The 27430-nt window shown below is 38.2% G+C and overlaps 1 protein-coding gene across 2 annotated transcripts in view; it reads right to left on the reverse strand.

Annotated features, from left to right (window-relative positions):
- The window catches only part of LOC132131449 (neurocan core protein-like), a 115337-nt gene that overhangs the window by 13802 nt on the left and 74105 nt on the right, over positions 1–27430 (reverse strand). For both annotated transcript variants that reach the window (XM_059543474.1, XM_059543473.1), the window contains exons 10-11: positions 11646–11759; positions 143–301 (exon numbers count right to left, since the gene is read on the reverse strand). In XM_059543474.1, the coding sequence (XP_059399457.1) occupies positions 143–301; positions 11646–11759 (273 nt within the window). The remainder of the gene's footprint in view (positions 1–142; positions 302–11645; positions 11760–27430) is intronic.

The following is a 27430-nucleotide window of genomic DNA, read 5'->3' on the forward strand; positions in this document are numbered from 1 at the left end:
AGCCTTGGTGACCATAAGAGACTTCGACCAACAATAACTCTTAATGACCCCAAAATCTGAACGTTAGCATATCTTTTAAAAGTAATTTTTGAGTTGCACAACTTTATCTGTGACTCTGTCTGGGATGAGCATTGATACTGACCATTAATGAAGTCTTGCTCTTGTGTGGAATGGATGCTAGCCAGATGACCGCTGTGCTCTCTGCAGTCCTTCTCAGCGTCTTCCCATGTGTGTCTGCGGGTGAAGTACCTGTAGCAGTGGCCATGAAACTTCCTCCAGTTGTGCTCGCAACCCTCAGTATCTGCCGTGAGAGAGAAAAATAGTGTGAGGTACAGTACGAAAAAGAGTCTGAAACTGCGAAAACACTACTAGTAAACATTTAGTACTCTTTCAACACAACTAAAATAATTAACACCACAATGCAAGGAAAAAATTGGAAGATAAGCATGCATTTCTTAGCATTTAGTGTGTCAGTCTGTTTAAAAAGCCCATTCAGCGATAATCTTACAGCTACATGCTAGCCTACTTAGCACTCAACTTTAGCTCTTCTGAAGTGACACATCTAAGCATTTTATTCCTCCTGCTTTGTTGTCACTCTAATCCATGGCTCTGAACATAAGCAGTTTAGCATTAGCAAAAATGTGTCTTAATTTATTCAAATGACAACAATCAAGAGAACGTCTTCCGCCGCTAGTTCAACTGCTAAATAAGCCCTGTCACATCCCTGTCAGAACTGCCTCTCTCTAACCCTCTGGGACTCTCTATCGCATCTGGATGCATGACGAACAGATAATCTGTACTTTTCTAAGCGCGTGTGGCTTCGTTCATTTGTGTATGAAGGTTTTAGCCCATTTCATGTAGCTCCTAGCACTTCGCTGCCTTTTTTACTTCCAGCAAATTCAAAGCGACATTGGTAAATTGACCTGTATGGGGCTCTGTTTAGCATGCAGAATGTGGGGCAGAGGAACAGAATGTACCACAAGAAAATATTTAAGGCACCACGACCACTGCAGTTGCCATTGGTATGCGTGTCCAAAATGTAAGCATCTACTGTCAGTCACATTACTTCCTAATTTTCTTGATCAGAATGAAAATGTAATCATAATTTGCTTTTCTCTCCTTTAAATACTAAGCTACACCATGCTGGTGAACCAGCATAGGGTTATTTTTAGTAAAGTGACTGTCAGGGATCTAGGAAGGAGGACCCAATTGCAGTGAGATATATCGAGCATCTCGTTAGTTCAGTCAGGCCACGTTAGTCACACTTGCATCAGCTGACAGTCAGCTGTTCCAGACGTGTACCAATCCAGTCTTGACACCATCACCTGCGGTCTATTTAAATTCCCATTCTTCAGTATCTCTTCCATCGCATCGCTGCTTGCAATTAACTCCCTCCTCCAACCCCAACTCCACCAACTGAACCTGTAATCCGATCTAACTTTGTTCTTTCTTTACAGTGTCTTCACTGGAAGCAGTCTCACATTTTGTTTACAACTCGCATAATTGTGAATTGTAATTATTTATATGCTTATAATGGTTCTGTTCTTTATCCCAGGGGGGTTTGTCTTGCTGCTCTCCCCGCTCTGTCCAAGCATGGCTGCATGGACAGGCGTGTGGAGTGTTGCCCAGAACATAACCATACCGCCAACACTAACTGTATGCAATTATAATTGTCATAAAATATACTTGACGGAAGTGGTCCTGATGACGGAAAGACTGATACAAGAGGGTGGTGAAGTGCACAAAAGATACCACAACAGGAACACAAACAGGAACAGCTAGGGAAGGCCACTGGGAAGGCTTCAGGAAACAACTGGAAGAATACTTTAGCAACAGAGGGGGCAGCAAGACCAGGCTGATAGACAAGACCACACAAGGCACCATGGAGCAGAGCTCAGAATCTTGTTGACCACCGACACTGAGACCGACCAAATGTCGGGCAGGTTGAACCAGGGCAGGACACACGTGGATAGGTGAGAAACTCAAACACAAGACTAGACAGGACAAAGCTCCACAAAAACACAAGTTAAACCCAAGACAAAGAACATAAACCAATGCACTAATAAAAGTAAAGTAACAAAATAAGAAATTACCAATTTAACCAACTTAAGAGAATGATCAAACAGAACCAAGAATCAAGACTAGAAAAACTAAATAAATATTCCAAATAAAAGCAAAAGGCAAGAACAAACAAATTACTAAAACAAGGAGCAAGACAAGAACTACAAGGGCACAAGACCAACTAGACAGGAGGACACGGACACATATTGAGACAGAGGGGGTGAGAATGTCCACGAACCAGCAAACACACAAGGGTAAGGTGCACTATAAATAGGGAGGAAAATACATGAGGGACAGGTGAGCACAATTAGACCAACTGGGCTAACAAGAGGGTGTGGTAAAGAGGAAACAAGGAGGAGGGGCTAAAGTAGCACATGGCCAAGAAAACAACTAACAAGGCCATGTGCTGACACTAGACAGAAGAAACAAAACAAAACAAAGGGACAGTGCAAGACCCTGACACTGACTGGTTAAATTGGTTAGTGAGCATTGTAGTATCATCAATACACCAGTATCAAATTATGTGCCCTCAAAATGCAAAGTTTCACTAAAAACAAATGAATTGCAATCGATGCAAATCGATGTCGCAAAATAAACACATACAAAGAGCAAATGTGAATAAAAATTTGATTTAGTCAGAAAACATAAAAGGTACAGTACAAGCCACTAAATTATTACCTCAGTGGAAATTGTATATTGGGATAACATTATATATTCTTCACAGGACATCAAAATAATGGATTATAAGCATCAAAATTACTGTTTCATGGCTAGTGAGTAAATTTTTTTAATTCACCCGCCACTGGTAGCTGTGGTCTTTTGAATACTGTTTAGGCAGGCCTGGTTCTATGGGGAGGGTGCTAAGCACTCTCAAATTAAATCCAAAGCACCCTCAGTTAAAGCTTTATTAATGGCATTTTATTGCAGATTTGGCAAATTATCCATTGCATTATTGTTTGTGCTCTGGAGATCGATTTCTTTTTCAATGTGTTTTTGCAGCATTGAGCAATGTAGCCAATCACAGACATAAAGTTAGAATCCACTCACCACTGTTTTTTTTCTTCAGGTATTGTGTTCAGTAGAAATCCTCTCAATATAACAAAGTGTTGATGCATTGTGCAGCATAGAGAACTTTATTGATAACAACGTATCTTTGTGAGATCGTGATCCACTTTTTTAAGTGATTATGAAAGGAGCGCTCTTTGCGCCATAGCTGGCGCCATAACTGACACCACTAATATATATATATATATATATATATTTAGAGCAACCTCACTAATTTAAGATGCACCCTCAGTGATTTGATTCTTTAGGCATATTAACAGAGCTAAAATGAATTCAATTTATTAAAACAAACCTTTTTATTCAAATAAATAAATACTTTCTATTACCTCTGCTTCCATATGATCACATTCCCTGAAGATCACTAACAAAAGGTCTAAATTTTGAGGGCTGCCCCATTTAACCTGAGTCAGAGGGATCTAGCCTGAAGCTTAACCTGGTAGAAAATACAGCCTGGAACAAAAGCATCATGATTCTGTCTCGTTCGCTTTGGCATTCAAGTTGCTTTCTGTTCTCTAGGGAGAAAACAGACTGGCTGCTCTTTCACTGCAGCTGAAAGTCTGGATCAGAGACAACACACGTCTTGTTTCCCAACGGAGGATGAACAGCGTTAGTTAATCTGTAAGGCAACAGCTAATGTTTAATGTAACAATAGTTCTCAAATGGTGGGCCACAACCCAAAAAATGGGTTGCAGGTCTGATAGGGTTGAAAATAGTAGGAAAAAACTATGCTAAATGTGAATAATAAAATGCAATAATCATACATATAAGGACAGCAAAATAAACAAAAGTTCATCGAATTTTCAATTTCTGCGGAGAGCATGAAATCAGAATGAATATGTAGAGTAATTTTAGAAACATTTTGAAAGAAAGTAGATATATTCTAAAACTATAAACACAAGTCAATTTCAATATTATGGCATGTTTTGGGACCTATGCAATTCATGGTTAATAAATAAATATGAATCAACTATGAAAAATTCTGTCAAAACTTTGATCGCCTAAAACATTGCTTTTTTCACTTTTAAATACATAAAAATGTAAAACAAAATGTGGAACTAAAACAAATTTGAATTAATCCAGGTATCAGTTATTATTTTTTTAATTTTATGTGCTTTAAATTTCATGTCTATTTTACTGAGTTTAGGGAATCCTACATCAGATCCTGGATGGGTCCTACACCAGTTGTAGAGCCGTAAAGCCAAGAGTTGTAATGGGCTCCCCACGGATGGCCTGTAATTGCTCTCGCTAAATAAGCCGATGCACCTTGTGCATGAAACCTGAGTGTTTTCGCCTCACATCAGTTTTAACAAGCGTCAGGCGCTTTAAATCAAGTGTGCCAACGGCCCGTACCGTCAAGGCCATAATCATCCATATCTCCCTGCCAGAGATATGGATGGTGTCTGTTCACGAAATGGCAACATGTTTGTCGCTCCTTGTTCCAGCACTCGCCCCTCTGTTCTCGCTCCAGCACTTTTAACATCTGTGAAAGTGTGCTTATTACTCCTCACTCTCGGATGATCTTGGCTACATCACCTGAGACAGAATGAGGTGGCTGAAATAGTAATCTTCACTATCGCTTCTCGTGTCTATTTAGGCTTGTTTACGGCCTCCATTCTCGCAAAGAACAAAAATGTGTTTCGCGGAATGGTGTCACCTGAAAATCAACCCCCCGAATGCTTCATCATCGGGGGTCTCGAAATCACAAAACTAAAATATCACATTGTGATGGGGATAAATGACCCAATCACTCAGCTGGAAGCACTTGCCCTTTTTATTTTTAACTGCTGCTCATTCACTTGCCACGCATTAATCAGGAAAATTTGCCGGCCGTCGGTGTGTCATACTTGAAAGAAGCTCCACATAAACTGTGTCCAAGACAGCCATCAAGCCTTTCAAAGAACTTTTATTGATTGTAATTGCCTTTTTTGCCTTAAAATAACAGAACAGTGGAGAATCTAGAGGTTGCATGACCCTCTGTTCCACAGCTCTGATAAAAACCTGTATTTAACTAGTCTGTTTGCTTTGCACTGTTTTTGCTTTGTTTTGCTATGCTCTGCTTTTGTACTGCTTTGTTTTGTATTGCTCTTTTATGTTGTTTTCTTTAGATTTTTGTTTTGTTTAATTTTGTCTAGTTTTTCCTTTTTTTTTGTTTAGCCTGGCTTAGATTTTCTATGCTCTGCTTTTGTTCTGCTTTGCTTTGTTTTTGTTTGGATTTGTTTTGTTTTGCTTTGCTCTGCTTTTTGTTTGGTTTTGTTTGTTTCATTTTGCTTTTTGTTTTGTTCTTTTGCTCTGCTTATTTTTTGTTTTACTCTGTTTTTTGCTTTGCATTTTTTATTTTGTCATTTCATTTTGCTTTGCTTTTTGTTTTGCACAGCCTTTCAGATCAACAGTGAAATATATAGGCCTACAGAAATAATTTTCTCCATTTTGAAAGTTGACAAACCTTTGTTTGCTTTCCTTTCCAACTTACACATGTGATCAGTGCATTTTATTATTTACATTTGGCATTGTTTTTTGCTGCTGGACCCTATCAAAATGCAATTAATTTCTGGGTTGTGATTTACCAGTTTAAGCCTCTCAAAAAAGAAATTAAAGACTTCACTCTTCCTTTCCACGGGTTTGTTTTTGCAAATATTTGCAGAAGGACTAGTTTAATGAGCACAGGATCTGAAAGCAAAGCAACATCATCTGCTTTGAACACTGTTGGGTTGCTTTCTTCAAAGCATTCCAACTCTTACTTGGTTTTGGGGCGAAGGCTTTCAGGTGGAGGACCGGTGACAACCGCCCCTTCCCATTCCGGGCTGGGTGCCAAGGTATGCCAACAGTGACTTGTAATGCCTCCAGCATCTCTATTCTTCCTGCAACTAGAGATAAGAGGGCAGGCTCTGCTGGAGCACACCATTTTGGACACATTCCCACTGTATTACAGTACTCTGTCAACAGTGCTGAATGGATCCAGAAGCTTGTACATGGTGTGGTTCCAGTCTGTTGGACTGATCAAATTGCAATGCTCAACAGAGTCTACTGCTTTCTCTTTTCATTCGCAGGGTTGACAGAACTTTGATGCACAGGAAGAAAGTGACTCTTTTTCTATCAACACTTTCAAATGCTGTTGTTTAATTTGTCTACCTATCATCTTGTCAAAATTTCTACCAAACATTCACAGTTGGTCTTGATAAATCTTGCTTTTCTAATTCACAACTTCTAATTCATACAGTATGCATATATTTCAGTGTCAATTCAAGGATGAATATATATATATATTTCATATATTATCATATATATATATATATATGTATATATTACATATTTCATATATATATATATATATTAGTGGTGGGTATAGATTAGAGCCCTGCGCGGGACTGTTTTCTTCATCCCTCTCCCGCCCGCGCCCGCCGAATTTCTGACCATTACCGCCCGCTCCCGCAACGTATGTGTTACACTCCTGCCCGCATCCGCAAAACTCTGAGAATTTATTCCCGCACAATATGCATTGATTTTGTGGTATCTCCCGTCCCGCAGAATAAAAAAAACACGTATTTGTATTGATATTATTAAAGAGATTCATGGGGTTGTTTGTTTCGTTTCCCTGGCCTGCATGTAAAAAAGAAAGAAAAAAAAAGACAAAACACACAATACATTCAAATATAATTTCGTTTTTATCAAAAACTTTGCACATAAAAATAGACTTCTTTGCAAAAAAAATATACATAATATGATAAACTAGGCTATATGAAAAACAGCAGTTTTACAATTATTAGCCAAATGTCGCAGGTATTCTGTTTGAAAAATACAAATAAGAATAAAAACATTCAAACTTAGGCAGCCTGCTCAATAACACTGGCATCATCACGCCTCTTGACCTAATTAACAAATGGCAACGAGGGGCTGTGCTCAAAAAACAACACTAATAAATAACATAAAATAAACAACGTTAACGAATGAATTTAACAAATCAATCACATTGCAATATTGCTGTGGAGGAAGAGAATGTTGCTGATCGACTGCGGTCCCAATCCCGTGCGTCTCTGAGATATTCAGCCATTTCATCATCGATCGGCTTTGGCACTGAAGCAACGGACGCATCGTCTTCCCACAATTGAGAAACTTCTCCAAATGTCAGACTTTCCTTGCTTAGTTTTTGTGCTGTAAATACCTCGTTTGAGGTTCTTTTTTTACATCATCTATTGACATCTTCTCCATCATGTCGCTAGGCAACCTCCCTATCCCGCGGTGATTTTTTTTTAGCCGCCCATTCCCGCCCGCAGCAAAATTCAAACCGCCCGCTCCCACGAGATTTGCGTTGGGTCTCGCGGGACTCAATCCCAATGCAGCCCTCTAGCATAGATACATTTTTTAATCTAGATTAATCTCACTGTAATCTTGGAATTGATCTAGATTAATCTAGATTAAAATGGTTTATTTGAATTCTGCCAAAGGGATTCAGAATATGTGTGCTACCCAATTAAAATAATGACTAAAAGTAAGTCTTTTAGAACGGGTTTCTCAAGACAGGTGGTGCATTAGACCAGGGGCTCATCTCCTGTTTCCAAAATGCATCACAAAGTGCTTGAGAAAGCTGTAAATTAATTCCACATTGCACAAGGTGCAAACAACCTTACGCCTGTTTCACACTTACTCCGTCTGCAGTGGGTATGCGTTGCATATTTTTTTACGCACCCATTTTAACGGATTCCAGCGTTCACGCGGTTGCGGTCCGTCAGTGCGTTCCAGGAGCGTTGCGTCAGCAGCAGTGCAGCGATCGTTTACGTACCAAGTAGTGTACTGCAAACGAGTCCTGTGTGAAAGCACAATGAGTATGAGTTGTGCTGCTTCTGCACCACATACGAAACGCACACGGACTGCATATGCACTGCAGACGGATTATGTGTGAAACAGGCGTGCGTCTTGTCGAGGTTTCCATTGGGAAAGCTTCTTAAAAAAAAAATAATTCCCTGAACGCTGATAATGGCCCACCACTAATATATATATATATATATAAATATATATGGGAGTTTCTGAGTCACATTCAGAAAGAAAAAATTGAAAAAAAAGACAAACTAGCAATTTGTACTTCTGCTCAACCACCCATGTTTAGTAATCTTCACCACACGCTCCTGTTGATGTGATGTTATAATTAAGAAATCTTCATTAGTGCAAACATTATCTAAAGACCCAAAAGACTGTGATTAATTTGGCTGTGTTCTGTATTAGTTGATGCAGGACCTCAGTGGTACAGTTGTCGGTCTTGATTATTTTCCCGTCTGCCTGCTTCCAGCTCAGACTAGACGGCATGTAACATGCCCACAACTCTTTTCAGCTGTCAATCAATCTCCTACTCCTGACAAAACTTCTCTCAAGATAAAAGAAATTTATGAATTGTTTAACCTTGTTACAAACATACAAGCTCCAATAGTAATTTTCACTAGTAGGCGAACTTGGGAACAGAAACCTATCAGTGGGTTGAATGGAAAATGCCACAGATATGTGAGATAAAATATCTGGCTACCATTTAACAACCAATATTACAAAATGATGTATCAATTATTTATTTCAGACCAATTTCATGAGAAAACAAACTCTTTGAAAGGTACAATGTTAGGTGCAATCTCCTACATGATCATTCCAAATGGTGAAACCTGATGGTTTTCAGTTGCATCTATTGAACTCACCACCGTGATCTTACAGAGGTAACAAAACTATGCTTTGTATATTAACTCATGCATTAAATGAAGTGGTCATTTGTTTTTTTCTGGTAAAACCTACATAGAAATAAAGGAAATTATCTGAAAATAATAAAACAATTTCTTTACAATTTGTAAATTTGTAAATTAATATATTAATTAAATTATATGTAAAAAAAAAAAAGGAAAGAAAATTAATTCAGTTAAAACAGCCAAGACATGCATTTTTGTCTGGGAACCAAGGGTCAAAATGCCAAAAAACTAAAAACCAAAAAAAACATCAGGTCATTGCTTGAAGTCAAATAAAAAAAATAATAAATCCCATGTAATATTTTTAAACTATTAATTATTTCATTAACAGTAAATAAAAGTGTTTTATTAAAAGAATGATTAGAATTATTCTTTAGAATGTCATTTTAGACTTATTCTATTAGGCCATAGTAGTTTTTTTGGTTTATTATACATAAAGAAAACAGTACATCATTATACGCACAAATGTACATCTATACTGAACATAGAGAAAAAGTTGCCCATTGAGTCACTGTTCCTTCACACAAACAAACAAACAAACAAATAACAACCCCGGGTGAACTGTGTTGTGATCTCTGAAATAATTATATCGTAATAACAGTAAGGCTGTGTGAAAACCACAACAACATTAGTTCAGATGTTTGCGCCATCACGCTAGACCATGGACAAACTCCGACTACGACAACAAAATGATTTTGGTGGGCCTAAGTTAATAAGCATCATGCATGACTCCAGCTCATAAATCTTCCCCACACATTTGACTTAACCAATACTTCACAGTCAGGCAGATACGGTGGGAATTGCTTGCACTTGAGAGATATATGCAGTAATAGTGGTGCTCGGGAGTCTTTGCAGGTGGTTTTACTGCATTGAAAGCATCGGTTTAAAATGTGACACAAGCCACAGGCATCATTAATGTCCATTCATCCTCTCTTGGGACTCTGCACCTTTATCCGAAAGGCACTTTCTGTTCTCTCTGAACAAATATTTGCGTCACGGCTTGGGAATTAAAAAGAAAAGATATAGAACTGAACAAGTATGCGATATTAACATACGCAAGTGGCATGAAATACGTTTTGAAGTGCATTCTGCAGCACTGGGATTAATTAAGCGTGTCACACACTAATCAGCTTTTTATTCAATTTGCAAATGATTTGCTCCGCATGAAGAATAGAGGACATTTCGAGCACGCTATGCATGTTTATGAATTTCTCCCATTCAGTTTTCAAGTTTAACAAAGCCCGCAGAAATGGGCAAGTGCACGTACTTCCCAAGATTTTTGAGCCAAGATTACAGGTTCTAAAAGCTACATTTCTTCAGAGCGAATGGTGCATGAAAATTTTACAATGTTAAAGACAATTGAGGACTAGTTCCCCACAAAAATACATTACAGATCGCTGTGAAATGCTTTAATGCATTTGTTTAGAAATGCTTTTACCTCAAATTGAGTGTCCGTAAGAGTTGCAATTAGCATAACATATTAATTGGCTCAGTGGGTCTGTTGATACACACAACAGCTGGCCTCTGAACCTGACCGGTTTGGGGGTGTTGTTGCTTTATTGACATTGGTAGTGGTCACCATGGAAACTGGAGGTTTCTGGTGGAGGCAGGTGAGCTTCAAAGGACTGATGTGGTTGTGATGAGAACACACAGTCTTTGAATCCCATTACACCGGAGACTGGGCGAGCAAACAAATGAACCTGACACTGGCTTCAGCACCTCTTTGATCATTCTTACTGAAGGGGTGTGCGATTGTACATTAACCACTGTCCCCGCACAAAAACATCCAGATTGTGGCTCTCAAGGTGTCATTTAAAAATGCCATCCCAGGTGAGAAATAAACCAGATTTATAAAGTGAACAGAAATCGTGACAAGGTGGAGATGCAACCCTCGTGTGCTTTGAAGCTCTATAATACTTTGCAACAAACTGTGACCAATCAGAATCAAGCGTTTAATGACGTCTTGGAACAAAATAAAACGTAAATTAAAGACTACAGTCACACTCACAGTAGTCCTGCATGTTAATGGAATAGTTCACCCAAAAATGAACATCCTGTCACCACCAGAAGGGCAGCCATGGACCCATTCCAGTCTACAGCTTCCACTCCTCCAGTCCACTTTACAAGACATAAAGTGTGTGTATGATGGGAGGGCTCCACTCTCTTTGTGGGGTACATTTGGAGGGGAGGATTTAGGTGAAGGTGCATTTCGCTCCACCAGAGCGATCATAAGTCTGACCCGCTAAGTCACTGCTTCCTCTGTTTTCTCACTCCCATTTCCCTCTCCGTCTCACTTTCTCTCTCTCACGACAGGGACGGGATTGATCGCCCATGCTTCATTGCCTTGCAGCTGAACGCTTGGTTGTAAGGCCACAGACGGTACAGCAAACACATTTAGGCAGGAGAAAGCGATCGTGCTGTGGAGGTCTGACACCGCTTGGATTACACCAGGATTAAATGTGTTATGTATCAGTAAAGGTGCAGCTTGTTTCGTCTGAAAAGACTCACCTTCAGACCTCTACCTGAAGATACTTGTTTTTTACTCAACTAATAAAATATCAACTCATATATCGCCATATATATATGAGCAATATCATATGAGTGGCAATATCAAACATTCAAACATCCTTTATGTATCAGTCTGTCTTTATCGCTATGTAATCCCATTTAGGGTGACACAAAACAGTCTGAAAGGAAGGATGCTGTTTATTCCAGATCACATCCGGATCAGGAATTTCCCCACCTCTAAAATCTCTCTAATCCCATCATTTGCATGTAAGTGCACGTGTGTTATTTCATTACCTTTCTCACAGGTTGCTCCACCGTAGCTGGGCAGACAAAGACATACGAAAGAGTTGATCTCATCAATGCAGGTGCCTCCATTCTGACATGGATTGGACTGACAGTCATCAATATCTGTGAGAACCAACAGAGAGAGAAAGATTCAGAAACAACGCATTGGGTTGAGCTTTTTTTAACCGTTTCATTAGCGCTGAGAAAGTACCTCAAGTGCTATAAAAACAGCACAGTGGAAAGTTGTTGGTTTTTTGTCAATTTTGTTGTCATTATTTTTCTATTATAAAAATAACATATGCCCTAACATTGCTATATTTCCAATTACTGAGGTAAACCGTCATGCTGGCATTTTAGAAATGAACTTGTACAATACTATCACTATAATAATGAGCTGGAACCATTTTAAAAACATAAAAATCTGGGAGCAGCTGTGAATATCAACTAAACATACAGCTACAGTTTAACAGTTTAGTTTTTGTATTTAGGTTTTCAAAAAAAAAAAAAACAATGTCTTGTATTAGACACATTTGTGTTGTTTACACTAGTTGAACTCAAATCAATTTCCAGGTTACCATACGAAGCACATTTGCAGAACAGTCACTGGCACATCTTGAGATATTTCAGCATGACAGCTGTGATGGTAAACTTGACATTTCATAATGTCATTTTGCAAAGTAAATGCAGCATAAAAGTTAACTATGAAAAAAGCAGCGTGCAAATTATATAATGAACTTGGGCATCAGCTTTTTATTAGAAATTTCTGGGCTGCAATCTGTTGAGGTTCGTCTTGTGCAACTCAAATTGTTTCTGGTGGCCCTAAGCCAAACGTCATGTAGTGTATTTTGTACATTTTAAAACCACTTGTTTTATGTGATATATTTCTGATATGTACATCTAAAATACAGCATACATAACAATAGCATTTATGTTTGTTGTGATTTTGCATGTGATTATTATTTTAATCCTCATAATAAACCTAATACTATAATATATTATTATGCACTAACTAAAACAAAAATAAATACATAAATGTACATGAAATACTGCTTTGAATAATAATATAGCATTTATGTAGGTGATTTTGTAAATATTTATTAGTTTATTTTTGTATAAATATAATTAAATACATAAACTATACTAAAAATGCTTGAATGAATGAATTAATGAAAGTTGTGCAGTTTGTGGTCACAAAACTAAATATTGAATTAAATATTTAGGCATGAGTTTTAAATAAATAAATAAATAAATAAATAAATACAAAAATATAATAAAAAATATAAATATTATTACATAACATCTGAGAATAAAACTAAATAAATACTTCATATTAACAAAAACAAAAAACATGTAGATTAAGATAGTTTTGAGATACAGCTTAATTTATTTATGCATGCATGCATGTGTTTATATGCTATGAAATGTTATCCTTGCATAAATATAATTAAATATATAAAATATATGAAAAATGCTTAAATAAACAAAGTTGTACTATTTGTGGTTACTAAAATGTAGAAAACCCTGAAGAAATATAACGATGAAATATTTCTGCATTTTAAAGCATTTTAAATAAATAAAACATAAACATTTTAGGACCCTTTGGCATTAAGCAGAAGAACAGGAAGACTAAAGCATTTCATTTTTGAGCTTTGGAAAAAAAAAAGACTCTCAGACTCTCATTCTTGTATTTCCACACACATAAACATAGCCACACATAAAATTAGAACTGGGTCAGCAGGGTGCATGGAGACATAGACACACACACTTTAAATCCAATAGTCCACCTGCCTGCAACCATTTCTTCTGCTCATCCCCAGCTTGAGGGCAAAATCAATTAAGACACAGCTGGTAAACGAGAGCCTCTAGCCTACAAACCATCTGAGTGTATCTCTTGGGCTCTAGAGAGGGCAAAGGCAGAGGGCGGCTGGATCATCTCCTCTTTGCCCGGAGTATAAAACACCCATGGCTGGACTAATGAGGTTTTAGATGCAGAAGAAGGTTGCTGGGATGAAAGGAGAGCTCTACAGTATCAAAGGGAACCAGTGGTAGCCCTATTACCTAGCCCTATTATTATCAAAGTGTCAGCGGACTTCAAGCAGGGAAAGAGTTGGTATGTCTAGACGCCCAATCCCAGAAACCATAAGGGGTGGATAATGGAGTCATGCTTCTCTTATTAATGCATCTAAAATTTGCACATCCGCAGAATGCAGGAGTAAAAAATTTTATAGGCAGATTGTTTGCAGTAAGTCAAAAATGTCCAGTGCAACCAGTGTAGTTTGATTCCTGAATAAATGATTCTCATGAGTGGATTTTTTCCACTGAGTTAAAAATAAACAGCAAGAACTCAATTCCCAAACAAATGACTTTTTTGAACCGGTTCTATTCAGTGAATCATAAGTGCACACCACGAACTATCTGATTTCTTAATGGATGACTCTAATATGAGTGGTTCTTTTTGGTGAATCAAAAATAAACAGCACGACCAGTGTAATTCAGTTTCAAAATAAATGACTCTTATGAACCAGTTTGAGTGAATCAAAAACCCACAGTGCAGGCAATGTAGTCCGATTCCTGAATTACGTAATGATTCTTATGAGTGGTTCTTTTTAGTTAATCAAACATAAAAAGTGTGACCATTGTAATTCGATTCTGAAACAAATGACTCTAATGAACCAGTTTGAGTGAATCAAAAACTCACAGTCTACGCAATGTAATCAGATTCCTGAATTAATGATTCTTATGAACAGTTCTTTCGAGTGAATCAAAAGCACTTAAAAACCAATCAGTGCTCTAACCTGCTGAAATTATTTAAATTTACTCATGTCACACTAAAAAGGGAACCAAGGACTGTTGCAGTGTTCCAGTTAGAGAATGAAATATGTTTTTGTTTTTAGTTACTATTTGTGAAATAAACACAATTTAATCAACATATTTAAACATATTTTATTACATCTTCCATAAAAATGATATTCTGTGTAAAACACATTTTCCAAAAGTTACCATTCTAAAATAAACAGCAGTCTTCATTTAAATTTGAACTACTAAAATAATTGTTAATGGGACTTTTAATGAAACAGAATCATTCAATTATTTATCCAACCGATTTGCAGATCGTGTCAATGCAATTACTGCTCACCTAATATGTTCACCACTACTCTGCAAATTGATAAAACTGCTTCAAAGTAAATGACTCAAGTCCAGAACGAACTACAAATGGATCAGTAAAATGAGCTAACATCAAACAGACCACTGGGATGCACACACTACATGCTTCCTGCTCGAATGGCTCCTCTAGAGACACTCACCGACCAGGCATCCCTTCTTTCCTCTGGAGACCAATAGTATTTTGGCAGCAGCCTTAGTAAAACAAGTGTCCTGAGAGCTGGCCCGGACAGGAAGAGAGGCCACACGAGACAAACAGGGCCAGTATTTTGTGCTGAAAACATTGTACAATACAGCTGAGGCAGCCTTAGTCAGTCAACCCTGTCCCTTCTGACATTGGTATTGAGAATTTTCTGCAGCTTCCGAGGGCTGGAGGGAAGAGGCTTAGTTTGGTGTTGACCAGATTTATATTTTCAATTTCAGCGGCTGCTGGGGCATTTGTAAATGACGTGCCAAATAAAATGTAAACAGTCCTCCCTTCCCTTATAAATGAGACCTCAAATTCAATCAAGTATAACACAGCCAAATGATCCATCCAGCAATTTTTCATGGGATCAGAATCTAATAACGTTCTTAGAAGAGAAAGATCAATACCACAAAGCAAGGACTCTCTTCCACAACTTCTCTCTGATGATATTTTATTATGCTGCGCTTCTGGCTTCAAATAATAATGACTGAAATGTGAACGGATCTGATGGTGACCGATTTGAAATGCATCAGCAGTCTGGGACACAGCGCTCCACTGTCCTTGCATTGTTTGCACCTCCAAGCCTTTGCTCAAAGCTATCAAAGTTCATGTCTTCCATCTTGTCCGTGTATACAGACACTGAACTGTTGGCTTCGCTGCTTTGTGCCGACTCAGAAAGTACATCATGGAAGGTGATGACTCTAAAATGCCTCGACAAAATGGAGTATTTCAATGTATCTGTATTTTCTACAAATATTTATATAATTCATTTAAAACGTTTTCATAGATAGATAGATAGATAGATAGATAGATAGATAGATAGATAGATAGATAGATAGATAGATAGAATGACAGACAGATAGATAGAATGACAGACAGATAGATAGAATGACAGATAGATAGACAGACAGACAGACAGACAGACAGACAGACAGATAGATAGATAGATAGATAGATAGATAGATAGATAGATAGATAGATAGATAGATAGATAGAACGATTGAAAAAACATTTACAGAATGAACAATAGAATGATAGATAGAGAGATTGCAACAGAGTGATAGAATCACAGACCGATAGAAAGAGCGATAGATAGAATGAACGATAGAATTACAGAAAGAATGATAGAACGATAGATCAAACAATAGAGCAATAGAATGATACAGCAATAGAATGAGACAGAACAATAGATAGACAGAATGATAGAATGATAGACGGAGCGACAGAATTACAGATAGATAAAACAATAGATGGATAGAACAATAAAATTATACAATAGAAGAAAATAGAATGATAGAACAATAGATTGCATTATAGAGTGATAGAACAAATGAAATTGAAGATAGAGAGAATGGTAAATAGAACATAGATGAAACAATAGAGTGATAAAATGACTGAACAATAAATAGAACTATGGATAAATTGATGGATAAAATGCCAAAACAAAATGTAGTGTAAGACTGTTTGCACATTTTCTACTAATGCTTATATAATCCATTTCAAACTTTTGAGTTTTGACCTTCCTCACAAGAAACTTCTTCCAAGGTGTTGTCATTTCTTCGGGGAAGAGGAGTTTAAGAGAGCTCTAAAGATGTATGACAATGACAAGACAACCCTGACATTTCCTCAAAGGATTCAAATCGCTGCAGTCGTTGGCAATGACACCCCAACCGAGTGAATGTGCATGAAATTCCCAGCTTTCCGAGACCTTATTTTATTACTGTTTAACATTTGTAAGATAAATTACACTCTTTCAGAGAGGCGTGCGTCCTGTTTCTGTTGATTGTCTTCATCATAATTGCTTTGGCGGTGCAAGAATGGCTTTTTCAGCGTGGAGAGCTTTATGGAGTGGGATAATCAGCAAATGGGAGCAGTGGATGAGCAAACAAAAATGAAACAATAATATATAAGTGCAAAAGGACGCAGCACTGCCAAACCCTTGTAATCTTTTCCACAAGTTGCTATTACTGAGGCGGCGGTCTACAATAACACGTCTGTGGGAACAAACACTGATGAAACAGAGTCGTCAATTTAGGTCTAAGAAGAGTCTCTTGAGTCGCTCCTAATGAAGCTAACATGAAGGGTCCTGCAAATTGTCACGCTTTCAGCAATGTTTCAAGTCATTTCATCAGAACTTTGGGTTAAGGGTTTGTGTTTGCGATTGATTGCGATAAAAATTAAGAATTACAATAAAATTAAGTAATCATAAAAATACAAAGTGTTCAAATATTTTGATCAATTATCACAGTTTTTCATTAAAGGATAGATAGATAGATAGATAGATAGATAGATAGATAGATAGATAGATAGATAGATAGATAGATAGATAGATAGATAGATAGATAGATAAAGGTAATGATTTTGAGATGGATTGAAGGGAAGGCTTGCAATGCAATAATATGTCAGTAAAAATCACATTTGCACAATGGGAGCCAGTCACCCGCTGGGAGCTGAGAGGTATAAATGATGACCGGCATTCACATGTATCAATACCGCTCTGACATTTCTTCATTTAAAGGATCTCAGACCACTGACAGCGACTGCCGCACCAAAAGATTGATACATTCAGTTACGCAAACCACATGGGTGTGCTTCAATCAATAGAAGCCATTCAGCCATTGATCGGTTTAAGATAAATATAGATGCCCATAGATGAGTACATTATAAAAGTTGATTAAGGTTAAAAGGGCCAGAGGTTGTAGTCAAATGTGGTCTGAAAAATCTAGAGGCGAAATCACAAAACAGTTGCACATTTCAGAGCAAAAAACCCTGCATCTTATTCACTAAACTGAAAAAAATACAGTGTCATCGACAGACAGACAGACAGATAGATAGACAGATAGATAGATAGAATGACAGCAGACAAATTTAAGGATAGACAACGCTCGTGTCTAATCAAGTCAAAGTATTCTCAATCCTTAGACGCATCTGCCATGTGTTCTTCCAAATCAAATTGATGTTTGGAGAAAAACAGCTGTAGGATTTATTGGGATGGTCTGGGTCGAGTCTTAATTGCTGGATTTTGGCTGGGGCAGCATTTTAGTGAGCTGAAGTCAGGCAGTGACCAAGCCACAGCTGACAGGGCTAGTGCAACAACTCGGAGAGCGTTGCAGAAGCTAATGAGCAGAGGTGTCACAACATTTCAAAGTGTTGCTCCTCAGATCTGACAGCGCCTCTGTTCTCTCTCTGGTGTGGGGAGGTCAGACTTGCTCTCAAAGCTGTCTTCAAACAGTGAACGAGAGGGAGAGTGTGTGTGTGTGTGTGTGCGGGGGGGGGGGGGGTGAATAGAGGAGCGCAATGTGTCGAAAAGAGAAATGCAAGAGGAATGGAGTGAGATGCAGCGGTGAAGATTTCCCCCCCACCAGATCAGATACTCTCGACGACCTGAGGGTTTATGTAGCCGAGGATAGATTTTGTAAACCCCTTCTAACCCTGGCTGTGATGTAATCCACACAGCTTGGGGGATCATGGGGGAATGAGGAGATCTGCCTTATTTCTCCAGGTGGGGAATCTTCACAACGCACTTTGAAAACCCAACAAAGCTCTAATCAATGCACAAGATCAGATATTTCTGTCTAACTGGGATATAAATAGAGACTGTGCGAGCAAAAAAAAAGTCAGCTCTTACTTATTACTCTCACCATTAAAATGGTCAAAATGAATCAGATATCAGCCGACAGATGAATCCTGGATCAGAAGAATAGGATCAAGGAAGCCGTGTAGCACAAAGTTTTTCAATCCTACTCCCGCAGCGCTGCACATTTTGCATAACTTTCTTAATCTAAGACTCGCTTCCGCTGGTTAATAGAGTGCGCCGACTTTTACATGTTAATCATACACACACACACACACACACACACACACACATACATACATTTCAACTGACTCTCATAGAAATTTATATTAGCATGTTACTAAACTAAAAGCAAAAAAAGAAAAAAAACAATTATAGACTGACACAGATGGAGAGATTGATAGACAGAAAACAGACGGACAGATGGATAGACAGGTAAACAGAAGACAGAAAGACAGATGAATAGAAAGACAGAGATAAATTGATATACAGACAAATCGACTGACGGACAGCTTTACAGACAGAATGGATAGAAAGACAGATGGATTGACAGACAGATCGACAGACAGATGTTGCATAGGAAGACAGATAGATAGACAGACAGACAGATGAAAAGAGACAGACAAACACACACACACACACACACACACACACAAACAGACAGACAGACAGACAAGGTCCTATAGCATTCATGCGATAGCCATCCCAGTGAAGCTGAGATAAGAGACCCCCCCACCACCCCACCGCCCCACATCCCATCCCCATTATTCATTTCTAGAACTCATTCCCAGGACAACACTTCCATCCGCCTGCCACAGCGATAAGAGTCTCCAAAATCCAGACACTGACTTCATAGGAAATCAATTTGTCCCCAAATGTACAGTAAATGACTGGGCTTTACAAATTCTGTTCCCATCCTACTGCGGAGGAGCGTCCCATGGACGATGACTGACACCACTGAATCAGCATCCAATCACAGGCCAGCACACATCATTTCATCCCCCCATTAGTGCAGCCTTCAGTCAAGCACACTACACTACAACACTCAAGCCTGTCTTTTTAGTCTCCCTCTGCTTCACACTTTCTTGTTTTGTTTAATTTTATTCTAGCTCTCCATCCTCATTTGCATCCTGTCTTCTGAACTGTCTTGTCTAATAATACAAAGATAAACACTATGATTCATATCATATTTGTCGGAATGTCATATTCACAATTTAATAGATTACCTAGAGGGCTTTTACACTGGGCTCGTTTGCTGCGGTCCGAGACCGAGTGCGATTGTTCCCGGCGCCGCCCGCAGTGTTGGTCTGGTTTCACACTCAATAGTTGTATCGAACCCAGGTGCGTTTGCAGTCACCTTACGTCATCGCAAACACACACAGAAAATGCATGGAGAACACAACGCGACTGAGCATAGTTGTAATTGTTTTGTTATTTTGGTGCTATTATGCACAGTATAATAATTTATTTTAATTATTTTAATTATTTACTTTTAATTAATTTAATTTGGACTTTTAGGAGTGTGTGAGATCAACCTCGGCTCTCTCGTGTGTTGATATCAACAGTGTTACGCATGCGCGGGATACTTTACTTCCTGAACAAGTGCGCACCCGAGTGTGTGTTGCTTGCACATTCACTTGACCCACGCCACAGCTCGGGAGCAACCGAAATCAGACCACCTTCTCCAGGTAGTCTCGGGTTTGGTACCCCAGTGCACACCAGGGTCCGATGACAGCGTTCACATTAGCGAATTTTCATGCGAACCGTGCCCCGTTCCGCACTAAACTGCCAGTGTGAAAGCCCCCTTAATGCACTATTGGTTATATTGTTTACTTTTGGTACTATAATAGGGCTATAAAACTAGGTTGACATCTTGGTTGGTTGGTTCTAGGTTGTTATGTTTAAAGATTTATTTTACCACGTTTTTGGTTTTTTTAATAGTTCATATTTTATTCCATTTTAATGATTCAGTTAAATTATTCAGTGTAGTTTTTTTATTTTTTTATTTTTTACAAACAGATTTTACAATTATTATTAAATGCTGTTCTGCAATTTGGTTTGCAGTGTTTACTTTCTTTTTTATTTATATGTTTTTAACAAAAATTTGTGAATTTGTTATTTGTGAAAAAGTACTGGAATAGGATAACACATGTTGTTTTGCATCGTTGGTTGTAGTCTTTATTTAAAATGGGTTTTTTATGTTGTTGTGAATATATGTAGTAAAAAAAATAGGACTAAGGAACACAATAAAGAAGTTCATGTCTAAAGAATAATTGGGTATAATATTTTTTAATAATTGTATGTAAATTGTTTACAGTTTAATGATTCCATAAAATTATATTTCTTTTATTTTAGTTTTTAGTAAAAATCAACTTATTTCTTTCAAACTGATTTGCAAATTATTTAAGTAAAAATAAGTTTACACACAAGTAACAAATAACTGAAAACTCTCTGTTCTCTAGATATTGGTCTGAGCCTTTAAAAACATTGCATCTGACTATTTGAGGTTTTTTGTCGCTGACCTGAAAAATAAAAGGGCAATGAGTTTTAGTATGGAACTGTAAAAGCTTGGCTTTAGCTGTTGTAAACTGCAGCAATGTGGCAGTCCAGGACTTTATGGACAGCAGGTGTGTACAACTTCTGTGATCGCCTGGTGAGCCAAACTCATAAAAGCTCGTTAATCTCCAGATCTGTGTTTTCTTTTGCTCCGCCCCCTGCTGTCATGTTGGGCTGCCAACCGGGCCGCCCTCTACCTGTCTTTGCCAACATTAGTCTGACGGAGCAGATGGACCTGAGGTTGTATGTGTGTGCCAGTCCTTTCCGACAGCCCGAGGGTGCAGGGACCCACACAGCCCATAGTGCTGGGGTACTTGTCAGCAAATGAAGAATGATTGTCAATGATTTGTTGATCACTTCTCCATGCAGGATGGAATGTGCCGAGGGATGATTCAATGAGCCACTGGTGGCGGGCGGAGTGATCATTCGGCATAAAGAGCAACCGTGTACAGGATTGGCTTGCCCACATAGCCATCAATCAACAGATGCGCCCATGTGCGAGATGCTGCAGTGGGCTGAGTTTCCACTTGGGAAACATCCCAGAAGAAAGTTGCTCTCTAGGGTTGTAGGGCAAACTTCATTCATCTTTTACATGCAATTAGGGAGCCTGATAGCAATGGAACTGAGGGCTGCTGAAGGGTTTATTTTGTTTTGTTTTTGTATATAATAATACATAAATATGATATTTTATAATAACATAAAATTACATTTAACAAATAACAATTTAACAGAAACCCATCAGCAACATTAACATTTAAATGATGAATTTTAATTTTAAATTGATTGATCGATCCATCCATGCATCCATTAGAAAATAAAGAAATAAACAAGGAAAAAATAAAAAGAAATAAACAATAAATTACTTGTTTCAGTAATTGGCGTGGAGAGAGTATTTAACGCCAAGGAAAACCGGAGTAGAGGGAGAAGGACTGCTGACGGAAGCAGCAACCCGGAAGTGATCGTAGATTGTTGTTGCCAGTGTGAGAGACACCGTTTTCATAATTTATTCTTTAAATAAAATTGTCAGCAGTCAAGCCGATCCCTCGTCCTCTTCCTTTCCATCCTTGAACCTTTGTACAACCCGAATTCCGGAAAAGTTGGGACGTTTTTTAAATTTTAATAAAATGAAAACTAAAAGACTTTCAAATCACATGAGCCAATATTTTATTCACAATAGAACATAGATAACATAGCAAATGTTTAAACTGAGAAAGTTTACAATTTTATGCACAAAATGAGCTCATTTCAATTTTGATTTCTGCAACAGGTCTCAAAATAGTTGGGACGGGGCATGTTTACCATGGTGTAGCATCTCCTTTTCTTTTCAAAACAGTTTGAAGACGTCTGGGCATTGAGGCTATGAGTTGCTGGAGTTTTGCTGTTGGAATTTGGTCCCATTCTTGCCTTATATAGATTTCCAGCTGCTGAAGAGTTCGTGGTCGTATTTGATGTATTTTTCGTTTAATGATGCGCCAAATGTTCTCTATAGGTGAAAGATCTGGACTGCAGGCAGGCCAGGTTAGCACCCGGACTCTTCTACGACGAAGCCATGCCAAGGCCTTCCCTGAAATAGACGTTGTTTGGAGGGAAGCATATGTTGCTCTAAAACCTTTATATACCTTTCAGCATTCACAGAGCCTTCCAAAACATGCAAGCTGCCCATACCGTATGCACTTATGCACCCCCATACCATCAGAGATGCTGGCTTTTGAACTGAACGCTGATAACATGCTGGAAGGTCTCCCTCCTCTTTAGCCCGGAGGACACGGCGTCCGTGATTTCCAACAAGAATGTCAAATTTGGACTCGTCTGACCATAAAACACTATTCAACTTTGAAATAGTCCATTTTAAATGAGCCTTGGCCCACAGGACACGACGGCGCTTCTGGACCATGTTCACATATGGCTTCCTTTTTGCATGATAGAGCTTTAGTTGGCATCTGCTGATGGCACGGCGGATTGTGTTTACCGACAGTGGTTTCTGAAAGTATTCCTGGGCCCATTTAGTAATGTCATTGACACAATCATGCCGATGAGTGATGCAGTGTCGTCTGAGAGCCCGAAGACCACGGGCATCCAATAAAGGTCTCCGGCCTTGTCCCTTACGCACAGAGATTTCTCCAGTTTCTCTGAATCTTTTGATGATGTTATGCACTGTAGATGATGAGATTTGCAAAGCCTTTGCAATTTGACGTTGAGGAACATTGTTTTTAAAGTTTTCCACAATTTTTTTACGCAGTCTTTCACAGATTGGAGAGCCTCTGCCCATCTTTACTTCTGAGAGACTCTGCTTCTCTAAGACAAAGCTTTTATAGCTAATCATGTTACAGACCTGATATCAATTAACTTAATTAATCACTAGATGTTCTTCTAGCTGAATCTTTTCAAAACTGCTTGCTTTTTTAGCCATTTGTTGCCCCCGTGCCAACTTTTTTGAGACCTGTAGCAGGCATTACATTTTAAATGAGCTAATTAAGTGGATAAAAGTGTAAAATTTCTCAGTTTAAACATTTGCTACGTTATCTATGTTCTATTGTGAATAAAATATTGGCTCATGTGATTTGAAATTCCTTTAGTTTTCATTTTATTAAAATTTAAAAAACGTCCCAACTTTTCCGGAATTCGGGTTGTACAGCACCCTTCCTTTTTTTCGGTTAACTATTGAAAAATCCAAAAAGTAGCTTAATAGCAAATATATACTATTATTAGCAATAATGCCTGTGTGTTGCAATATGTTTAGACGGACCAAACAAGGCCGTGGAGGAAATGCACACAAGGATAAGGGTGGAGAAAATATATGGTAGTCTGTTGGAGGCAAACGCAATGTATTACTGGAGAAAAAGGGTTGGAGGACCAAAAGGTCTGCTTTCACTCCATTTTTGAAATGCACTGCAATTTTCATACAGCCTTTCTGGCATATAACAACAGGCCAGAGGGGACAAGGGTCGAGGGAGCAGCATTGAACTAGAGAATGGAGGAGTAGATTGAAAACGAGAGACTGAGAGATAGAAAAAGTGGTGGTGTGGTATTTCCGATCAATAATGAATTTAAATAAATGCTATAATTCCTTCAATTCAATGTTATCTGCACACATTATTAACAGCTTTAACTTGTCAATGCTGGCAAGTGTGATAATGCACGGCTAGCTGTGCATAAAACGATTTTAATACACTCCATGGAGGCTTCGCATCATGTGGTAATATATAGTATATTTAATATTTTATAGTATTAAAGTATTAAATGCAAATAATATATTGCATCAATTATATATAATATATATGATCTATTGTAAGGATCTGGTGCAATTCAGTCCAGATCCATCCATTGAAAACGTAACCCTTTCAAGTAAATGATTGGATGAGATTAAATTGCTTCTCAGACTACACATATTGACTGCTTGCAACAAAGTGAATGAGTATTGAATCACACTGGTGTGTTTTGGACTGACTGCATTATGTCTGGACTGTAAAACTACTTCCCCTGAAGGCTGAGAAAATATGACGGCCAGCATTTATATTTGGCTTTTCAATTGTTTTAATAGACTGAGCGACTTCCCAATCCCCATTAGCAGCAGTTGTGTCCCATTGACTTGAATTTGAGTATTCTCCACACACATTAATGGAATAATTAAACTAATAGCTTTATGATTTTTCAAAAACCTTCAGGAATACCTCACAGTCAAAGGACATGTCAAAGTTGTTGTTCATGGTAATCAACTACATTCTGTCAATAAAAGTGTATTTCGAACCTAGAATATTTATTTGAAGTCAACTGTAAATGCATTTTGTGTCTATTGTAGCCAGTTTGAAAGCTTCTTTAACTTACAATATGGCCAGAAAGAGGGTGTTTAGAGTTGTCTCTCATGCTTGAGAACAGTTACAACTAGCAATCCAAACCCGTCAAGAAATGTCAGCACCATTTTGTGTCTCCAATGAATGTGTGAACTATTCAAACATTCCTTAAATTATTGAACATCAAACTCAGAATGCGTCTCAATCCAGCTCATGTATCTCCTGGAGTGGGAGTCCCGTGGAGATTGTTGGACAGCCTCGTCTGGCTGATGTTGGCATGTGTTGCGTCTGAAGAAAGTGATCTTGTCCCTGCAGCGAGCCTCTATAAGCTCTTTCTCATAAATGTTTCAACTGCCCGGCAGATGTGTAGTTAATAAATTATGCAAGGATCCTAAATACCTCTTGAGCACAACTTGAGTCCCAAAGGATGCAGTCCAAGGACATTGTGTTGCAGTGTCATTTAACTACACTACACATTTTGTTCCTAAGATAGATAGAAAGTGATTGTAGATTTTGTGAGGGCATGGAATTTGGTTGCTAGAGTGTTGTTATGTAGTTTCTAGGGTGGTTGTTACAGACAAATTTGACAAATTCTTGCCAAACTACACCTTTCCTCAGTAAACCACCCAATCTGAGGTACAGTATTCTTCATGTTTGCAACATAAACGGTCATGCTTGCAACATAGCAGGGCAAGGCTAATTGTAGCAACCAGTGCTAATGAATATAAATAAAAAAAGAAAATCAAAGAACATTTTTTGCTACATAATTCATCCTTTTGTCTGACAACACATTGACTGCAGAGATCAAGTGTTAGGTTTGTACAAAATGTGGTCAAGATTTTACAGTAATATGCAATTAGCCTTCTGCCTTTGGCTGTAATTAATATTACACACACCACTAACGGAGAATGCTCCACAGGAACAGCCAATTGCTAAATCACCCCAAGGAACTTTCGACGTCCAGAAGTGTTGGAATTACATAAACATCAATTGTTTTCTTCCAAAAGCCGTTTGCATCAAAAATCTGAAATGAATCCATAAGGCTGTGCAGAATAGTATGAAACATTTCTGTGAATCAAATCAATAGAAGTGTTATTAGCAAACACGCCAGTTAACATCACACTGTAATGCTTACTAGCACAAGTGCTAGCGACGGATCGACTCTTTGTTGTAGTTTAGCAAAATTCACATATTGAATCTGCAGCTAGCTTGTGCAAAGATTGATCAAGAGACCCGGCATAATAACATTTGACCTCTCCACCATAACACAGCTGGGACCTTTGACATCAAGACACCTCTCCGGAATGACACCTTATTATGTCCTCAGCTGTCTGTTTGGCTTATAATGGTCATGAGATGAGCACAAAAGCAGTGCACCTTTTACAACTAAAAGTTAATATTAAGAGAGATAAATATATATGCACAGATTTTGTCCTCATCCTTTCTTATTTTTCTGCCCTAAAACTGGTTTTCAAAGACTGTAATTGTTTCAAATCCCACCCATTCTCTACGTACATTTGTCAGACACTAGGTGGCGCTTTAATGATCAGATTTAGCCTTTCGTTAACTACCCTTGAATCGTATGAGCTAGAACCAATTCGTTGATATCTCCTTTGAAGATGTTGGTCATTGTCGGTTTTAAAATTTTACTGCTATTTTTAAATTTTGGGAAAATATACTTTTCAAACTTGTCCTCTCCTAGACCGTTTATCCACCTCGCACAGACCATCATGGCACATATTTACCAGAATAATTTTGATTCATCATTTCATTTAGCATCGAATCATCATTTTGTTTCACACATCAATTTGATTAGCCACTGAATTTTGAGTTATCAGCCATTTTGACTTAATGACAAATAAAGCAAGCATCAATAAAACGTATTGCCATGATACTAGTTTATGAGTGGATTTTAGGGGATTTTCTGTAAGTTTTATCATCTGTTTATAGAAAATCTTGAAAAAACACTATTCCTATGTACAGTCGTGACCAAAAGTTTTGAGAATTACATAAATATTAGTTTTCAAAAAGTTTGCTTTTAGATCTTTGTTTCAGTTGTTTCTGTGATGTACTGAAATATAATTACAAGCACTTCATATGTTTCAAAGGCTTTTATCGACAATTACATGACATTTATGCAAAGAGTCAGTATTTGCAGTGTTGGCCCTTCTTTTTCAGGACCTCTGTAATTCGACTGGGCATGCTCTCAATCAACTTCTGGGCCAAATCCTGACTGATAGCAACCCATTCTTTCATAATCACTTCTTGGAGTTTGTCAGAATTAGTGGGTTTTTGTTTGTCCACCCGCCTCTTGAGGATTGACCACAAGTTCTCAATGGGATTAAGATCTGGGGAGTTTCCAGGCCATGGACCCAAAATTTCAACATTCTGGTCCCCGAGCCACTTAGTTATCACTTTTGCCTTATAGCACGGTGCTCCATCGTGCTGGAAAATGCATTGTTCTTCACCAAACTGTTGTTGGATTGTTGGAAGAAGTTGCTGTTGGAGGGTGTTTTGGTACCAT

Source organism: Carassius carassius, chromosome 48, assembly GCF_963082965.1.
Source record: "Carassius carassius chromosome 48, fCarCar2.1, whole genome shotgun sequence".
Classification (NCBI taxonomy): Eukaryota; Metazoa; Chordata; class Actinopteri; order Cypriniformes; family Cyprinidae; genus Carassius; species Carassius carassius.